Genomic DNA, 8,130 nt, shown 5'->3' on the forward strand with positions numbered 1-8,130 from the left:
AGACAGATCTGTTCATCGGTCTCTTGCTGTCTTTTTGGCCTCTTTTCTTCTGCCGCTCTTCGGGGCTCCAGATGCAGTCCTCTTCCACCCGAAGCTGGGCTCAGACTGCTCGGGCGCCCCTTCCTCCCTCCGCTTGCCTACACCGCCTCATAATAATTGATATTCATGACTATTAATATTACACGAGTACTTTAAAGGGAGAATGGAGGACAAATGGAGCGTGAAGCAGCAGCGAGCGCAGAGCTCCCCTACTATTGTAAATGACGTTCATTCAGTGGAGAATTACTAGATGTAATCAGACGAGGGGGCTGGCAAAGGCAGACTGGGGGAAAAGTTTAGCAGGAAAGAGGCAGAACTTCAATTAACTGAGCCGGGACACGCATAACGCAGCCCCTGCTCCTTTGGACAAGGCAGTGAGGGAGAGCATCGCTGGGGGCTTGTACAGAACGTAGGTGTCCTGGTTCCTGGAGAGGGACTTTCCTAATGGGAAGAACTGATCGCCCTAGGTGCTTCATGTGCAGATTAAAAAACAAAAAGGCGTTGCCTCATCATTTGGAGGGGAGAGAAAAGTAAACCTGTGGGCCTGGTTGTTTACAGTGACGTTTGCAGACTTGCAGTGAATATTGGAGATCATGCTTATTTATTAAAGGACAGGGGTGAGATGGGGGCTTTTCGTCTCTTGTGTAGCCTCTCCCTCCTTACTGCTCATACGGTCTGTGATTTTTTTTTACCCCAATTTAAAATATATGCAATCAATCTTGAAGTACACTAAACTTATCCTTTCCAGGCAAAGCCAGGGGCAACAGAAAACCTTTTTGGATGTTTCAGGAACCCGTTCAACTGGCCTGACTGCCATTTCTGTTAAAGTTCAACCTTCCTCCGGACTGAAAAAGGTTCCTTCCACGGGGCTGCGGGTTCTCCTACATTTTTGAGCAGAGAATTTAGGCAAATAGGGATACCTGCAATATTCTCTCTCCTCTCCCTCCTTTCCTCCCTCCCTCCCTCTCTCTCTCTCTCTCTCTCACACACACACACACACACCCCTCTCCCCTGTCTTCTCTCCCTCTCTTCCCCCCTCCCTCTCATTTTATTCTCCTCTCTCTACCCCTCTTCCACTCCACCCCTCCTTCTCTCTCCCTCCGTCCCTTCTGCCCTCCCTCCCTCCTCTCCCATGTAGCCAGTCTACTTTTCATCAGCAAAGAACAAGTTCGATGCTGCTTACTTTTGGGCTTTTGGGAAGCCACGGGAACCCCTCTGTGTACATCCCGAGCTATTGACACGCCGCGGCCCCCTGTGCGCCCGCGCCTAGCCCACGCCGGGCGCTCACATTCTCCAGGACCGCTCGCTCTAGCGCCTACGACTTTACCATTATCCCGCCTGTTAAAGAAAGAAAAGGAGGCCGAACCGAAACAAACCCCACCGGGCGGAGGCGCGGCTCTTCGTTACAGTCAATACACAGGCACAAAGGGGAAAGGAAAACCCTGATCGTCGTTCCGCAGAAAGACGAAATCCCCTCCATCTCTGTCTCTGTCTCCGTCTGTGTCCTGTCTCCCTCCCTCCCTCTCTCTCACGCACCCCCCAGAATTAGGAGCCCGGGCCGGCGGGAGCTGGGGCACTGGCTGCCCGCGGGGCCTCGGCACCCGGGTCCGCGGGGTAGCCCTGGGCCCTCGGCGGCGGTCGGGGCTCAGCGGCCGCCTCCCCGCGCCGCCAGGGATCGCGAGGCGGCTCCCCGCCGGGCTCTCCGGAGCGTCCCCGAGCCGAGGGCTCTCATTTTCTCCCCCCCCCCCCGCCCCCGCCCCCGGTTCGGGGAGCCTCCGTGCGTCCCGCCGCCACCGTTGGGCACGGCCCTTCGAGCGCCGCTGCGGCTCCGCGCCCGGGACTCCGCTTCCCGCGCTCCCTCCTCTCCCCAACTTTGCGGCTCGCGGTCTGGGTGCGTCACCCGCCCGGCCCGCGCCGCGCTCGCCCTGCCTCCTGGCTCTGCCCGCGTCCCCTCCCTCGACGCCTCCCGGAGCCTCCGCTCCCCGTGCCCCTGGCGCCGAGCTCGGGGTCCCAGAGGCCCCCGGCTCCGAGCGAAGTTCCGCGGGCCTCGGCCGCCGCGCCCTCCCCGCCCCGCCGCAGCGGGCGCCCCGGACCGAGGAGGGCAGGGCGGGCGCGGCCCCGGCCCCGGCCCCGGCCCCCGCCCCGGCCCCGGCCCCGGCCCCGGCCCCGCCGGGCGGACCAGCCGCGTCTCCGGCCGGAGCGACAGTTAGGCTACCCCCGGGGCTGGAGCGCCCTGCGCGCCGAGCAAGGGCAGAGCGCCGCGTCCAAAATGCCCACACTTGCGGTGGTTGGACGCACCGACCCTCAAAATAAGCAAAACACGAGAAAAAAAAAAAAAGAAAAAGAAAAAAGAAAAAAGATTAAAAAGATCTGCTAGGACTCCTTTGCTGGTGCTCTGTCTACACCCCTCTAACCGTCTATCTACCTCCCTCCTTCTCATTTTCTGTCCCCTACTTGGATCCGTTTGTTGTCGATTTCAGAAATATTATTGAAAATAAAAATTAAGAGCCCGAGTCTGTTACGAATGAGGCTTGAAAATCTAATTCTCTCCCACACTCAAAACGAGGAGAGCCTCTGCCTTTACTAGTCTCTATTTTGTCTGCCCACATTCAGTAGCACCACATTCCCCATCAGAGCCTAAGGAGGGGGGGGGGGGCGAGGAAGAGAGGAAGAAAAATAAAAGAAAAAAGAAAGAGAGAGAGAGAGAGAGAGAGAGAAATCTCCTAACTTAAAGTAGCCAGATTTCAGCCTTAAAGTTCTTTTTCCGAATAGCGAAGTCTCTCCCCAACCAGCTTTTCTAAAAGTTAGAGAAAGCTGAGAAAACCGGCCGGGTATCTACGACTAAATAGCTGAAAAATATATATCAGTTGGGGTGTCAAGAAGCTCAAATTCTCTATCTGCAAAGCTCTAAGATGCATCTGGGGGTGTCGGCTCACCTCATAGATATCTTCGTACTTGACATTCTCCACGAGCTTCCAGAGCATGATGGCAGCCTGGTCTCTAGGAGGTGAGTGCATTCATGTGAGGAGCAGATGTCTGGCTTCTCAGGACTCCGCTGTCTGTAATGATCCATCTATAATTGGAAATGGGGGATACACACCAAATCCGACGCTCCTCTCCCATCGCAACTTATATCTGTTGTCTCAAACAATAGGCTGGAGAAGTAAGCCTCAGCAGAGAGAAAAACATTATTACATACACAGGAGTTAGATGCTACCCACAGACATATATATTATAAAAAAAAATCATAAACACGTATTTACACCCGGACACCCACATTGAGTTATATAAGCACCCCTGGGTCACACAGAGTCTACAGACTCTAAACATACATTTAAAGGAGAGATAGTCTTCAGTGTGATTAATATAAATATACACATTTAAAAACCTCTGTATGGAAAATGATGAATCATTGTAGCCACTGACTAAAGTCTTTACGATTCATAATGAGAAGCCATGGGACCAACAGTCCCCCATTTTCTATGTAGATTTTAAAAGGGGGACCATTGCTGAGATTTTCATACACAAAAGCTCCTATTCATGTGTGTTCAGCAGGAGGGTATTTTGAAGATGGATTTGAGGATTTTTTAGGGCAATCTCTCTGTATTGATGTCTACAAACTTTTTTTTTTTTTTTTTTTGCAAACTGTACCTCTGTCAGTGTAGAATAACAACAACAAAAAAAGCCAGCTCACCACACTATTTCTAGTATTTTTTGGTCATTTTGCACTACACATTTGGAAACTTACTGTTTGAACACCTCAGTCTGTCTTGTCGTTTTAATGGTTGTTTGTGTGCATTTTCAACGAATTCCATGTGCCTTGGCTAGAGTCTCCATATCATGAGGTGGGGTTTTTTTTCACATGTTGGGAGCAACACACGCACGCATTCGTACCACGTTAATTTCGAGCCTTCATTGCAGAGGCATAGGACATTATATTTGCATCTGTGGTCTATAACTTTTAAGTGGTTTTAATCATGGACAGTCAAGAAATGTTCACCTGAACCTATGGAAGATTTAAAGAATATTCTTCAAAGAGATAGTGAAAAAATATTTTAGTGTGTATGGATTTTGTTTTTGTTTGGAATGCATTTTTTTCCTTAGTGAACTGTGTATTTTTTTTTTTTACCAAAAAGGACCACATAAACAATGATAACAAAGTTAACCAAACCTTGAAAATGGGTGCCCTTTAAGGCACAGAGTTTACGAATTTCATCACGAAATGGAATACTCACCTCATTCCTCTTTTTTTTTCCCACCCCCTTCTATTTTTCTACTCCCTTTCAGAGTACGGAAGGATTCCCACAGCCAGAAGGGAAATCCAGTGGAGGATCTCTGCCCCTGGGGCAGAAAATAAATGACAGGAGGGAATGAAGAGGGACCGGGGCAATTTGGGGTGGAAGTTATTAAACCTGATAAGAGCGAATCTGCAAAGGGCGATTGTCTGTAAATCTCACGACTGCTGAGCGCGGCCGTGTGCGCGGGGGACCGACGCTCTTCCAGGAGAGGGCTCCGGACAACCGCCGTGGACTCGATGAAACACAGGGAGAAGCTTCGTATCATGCAGAACGAACAATTCTGCAGGTTTTTAATTTGATTTCTTAGCTATAAGTCCAATAAAAGGAGCACAAAAAAGGTGCTTCAGAAAGAACTTGAGGAATAAACCCACCCTTTTTTCATTTCCAGTTATAATTTTCCTGTTTTGCCTTTCCTTTTCTGGCTCCCTCTCACCCTTCTTCCTTCCTTCCTTCCTTCCTTCCTTCCTTCCTTCCTTCCTTCCTTCCTTCCTTCCTTCCTTCTTCTTTTCCTCTACGTTAAATATTAACACCTTAAACCATACAAAATCTATACAGATTTCCCACTGGGAGCATGAGCAGAGATTTTCTTCTTTGCCCCCAGAGCTGGTTTGGACGTGGGAAGGCATCCTTTCCAATTTCATTGTGTGGTAGAACTTGGAAAGGGTTTTACCATTCCTTCTCACCCTTTCCAGAACTAAAGTCAGTCTCAGATCAATATTTTGCGAGACAAATATTATACACATGGAAATTGAGATGCTCTAGACAAAATTTATTAATGAGAATAATTCTTTTCCTTTCAAGTCAATAGCTCCATTATCTCTTTAAATCTAAAGATCATCCCAACCCAAATAAAAAGCACTTGAAAAAAAATCTTAATTCCTCCCCCCCCCCCGAAATATCTTAAATCTCTTTCTGGTATATCATTGATTAGCCTAAAATAAATAGACTCTAAGTATAAAACAAACCAAAAAACCCCATGAAAGATACTTTCATATGTAAAACTATTTAAAATTTATTAACATAGCTGTTTTATAGCCTTGTATGTGTATAATTTCAAAATTTGCATATGCAATTTTATTTTATGCTAATATTAGGTATTTTTGAGATTAGAAACATCTTGAAATATTTGGTTAAAATTTATATAAATTCTTTAGGAAAACTGAAAAAAAATCTGGTTTTATTAAGAATAAAGTATAACTTTAAAAATATACACACATGTATAAAGAGTATGCAAAGAAATACGTAACGATAATTAAAACCTGCGTCAATTTTTCAACATGGGCATTATTCAAAAAAATCCTAGAAATTGCAAGGGAAATCTTTCCTTGGGAGCCTGCGCTCAGTCATCGAGCGGGCAACAGCGCCCTCTGTCGGGATTTTTATAAAGCAAATCCTGCACGGCCGCTCAATTTCTTTTTTAGCGATTTCTTTCCGTTCTTGAAAACCTGTTATCCCTAAAAGCGTTTTAAAAATTCAATTCTTGTTATACCTACTAGTTTTTGAAACGATTGTTTCAGGATCTAAAAAGTCCAAAAGTCTCAAAAAATGTGCAACTCAAAGCTCAATCTCTACTGAGAAAATTTTCCTTAGTTGAACCTGCTTCGCTTGCTCTTAACTTTCTGCTACATTTCGCTTTAACCTCCAATCACGTGAAGTAGGAAAAGATCCCCAGGAGGACTTTTAATAGATGCGAAACAAAACAAACACAAAGGCGAAACAAACTCTGGTGTGGAAAGGAAGATAAACGAGTAAAATATGCATTTTCATCGTTTCACTTTTCCTTTCGTCTTGCTTTATGCCTGTATTTCTTTTTCAGGGCAGTCGCCTAGGTAAAAAGCTTGCTGGAGACAGCCGAGACAGTTATATTCGTATTTTCCCCTTTCACTTATATTTATTTCCGTTCTTAAGAGCAGAGAGGAGAGTTAATAATGCCCTCTTAGCCTCAAATGGAGTATTTTCCGATAAATATAGGCGGCACCAATAGAAAGCTAATGCACCTAGGATAGAGCCCTCTGCTGGCGGTTTTCGGAGTAGGTTTATAACTTCTTTTATTAAAAAAAATGTTACTGACAAATACCATTATATTAAATCAAGATCAACTACTAGCACTTTCATGTCTCATGTATCCTTTTTTTTTCTAAAAATATAATTATGAATTAGCTAATTTTCTCAGACTTCCTTCCTTCTCCTATTTCTCATCTTGGCACGTCCGATTTCAAGTTCATAAACTATCTTCCTTTGCAGCTGCCTGATAGACTACTTTTTCTTTTACACATTATATGCGCTGTCTGGTTTTTTTTTTTTTTAAATCATCCACAAACAAGAATAATCAAATGGAAAAGGCCAAGATTTTAAATTAGGATTATTGTGTCAAATCAAGACCCTGACTCTTCTCATTCTGGGTGCCAGGGCCTCACTTAAGGTCCTGGTTGGAAAGTGGGGATGGGCATACTAACCATAGGGCTGGCCTTCTAACCATATGTTGAACACTTTATTCACAGCATTATAATGCTGTCTTCCTTCCTTCCTTCCTTCCTTCCTTCCTTCCTTCCTTCCTTCCCCCTTTCCTTCTGAAATTAAGATGACGGTATTTTTGAATTAAGTTTTTCCAGAGTTGTTTTTGTCCTGGATTTACAAACAGGCAAAGGAAGAGAGAAAATGAAGCGTTGACTTACTCTGACATGTGCAGATGCCACTTCCACCTCTCACCTGTCAGAATCACTATTATCCACCAAATTTATTAATAAGATATGACAGTTGCACTTTTTATTGGTGACAGCCTGACTCTATTTTTCTAACATGTTTCTATCTTGAAGCTTTCTCATGATCATACTTTTTAAAAGAATCTTGATCATATATTTTTTAAAAAAGATTTTATTTATTTATTCATGAGAGACACAGAGAGAGAAAGGCAGAGGGAGAAGCAGGCTCCATGCAAGGAGCCCAGTGCATGACTGGATCCCAGGACCCTGGGATCACGCCCTGAGCAGAAGGCAGCCAGCTCAATCACCGAGCCCCCAGGCATTCCTTGATCATATATTTTTAACATCGATTTGGAAAAATTATTGTCAAATGTGTGAAAACACAATTCAAGCACCTGCCCTGGGATTTATAAGGCTTTGATATCACGTAGGTTTTGATGGTCTGGGTACAAGGAAACAAAGTAGGAGGAGCTGATTCTTCCATAAGAGTGTTTACAAAAATTAAAAAAAAATTTATTATTTATGATAGACATAGAGAGAGAGAGAAGCAGAGACACAGGAGGAGGGAGAAGCAGGCTCCATGCCAGGAGCCTGACACGGAACTTGATCCCGGGTCTCCAGGATCGCGCCCTGGGCCAAAGGCAGGCGCTAAACCACTGAGACACCCAGGGATCCCCAAGTGTTTACAAGAATTAAATGGGGATGAAAATATCTGTAGATTTACATATACAGAGTGGGGCAAACATTGAAAAGGGAATAACATTTATTATTTTAACTGTAGTATTAAAATAGTTGTGTACTTGTGAATTTGTAAAGTGATTAGTTGAAATCACTTGTAAGAATGAAATTCACTGTGACTGTGAAAACTTCTACTTTCTATTGGGCTTTTGAGGAGCAATAGTAATTTTATCACATATTTTATTTTATTTTTTATTTTTTTATCACAAATTTTAGATGTTCTGAAGTCCTTATGCTTATTCTGTTTAATTGTAGGGAGATATAAAATTGCCAAGGGGACAATTTTTAAATTTCTATCTCCCGGAGATAAAGAGGTTAAGAAATGGAAGATGGGGGGGGGGGGCGGTTGGGGT

General features: G+C 44.8%; 1 protein-coding gene and 1 long non-coding RNA gene across 8 annotated transcripts in view; one reads left to right on the forward strand and one right to left on the reverse strand.

The window, feature by feature from the left end:
• TFAP2B (transcription factor AP-2 beta) overlaps positions 1-3,223 on the reverse strand; it is a 32,141-nt gene extending 28,918 nt beyond the window's left edge. Inside the window, exon 1 of one of the 7 annotated variants that reach the window (XR_013383393.1) lies at positions 2,976-3,223. Coding sequence is in view for 5 of the 7 variants with exons in the window: in XM_077903691.1 (XP_077759817.1) it covers positions 2,976-3,056 (81 nt within the window). In the remaining 2 variants the exon portion in view is untranslated. Of the gene's footprint in view, positions 966-1,222; positions 1,529-2,975 lie in introns of those variants that run through there. The other 6 variants (XM_077903691.1, XM_077903694.1, XM_077903695.1 and 3 more) reach the window with 6 other exon arrangements.
• Positions 2,336-4,465, forward strand: LOC144317392 (uncharacterized). Its single transcript, XR_013383399.1, has 2 exons — positions 2,336-3,046; positions 4,327-4,465. It is a non-coding gene; the product is annotated as an uncharacterized LOC144317392 (long non-coding RNA).
• Positions 4,466-8,130: the final 3,665 nt, after the last annotated feature.

This window comes from Canis aureus, chromosome 7 (assembly GCF_053574225.1).
Source record: "Canis aureus isolate CA01 chromosome 7, VMU_Caureus_v.1.0, whole genome shotgun sequence".
Classification (NCBI taxonomy): Eukaryota; Metazoa; Chordata; class Mammalia; order Carnivora; family Canidae; genus Canis; species Canis aureus.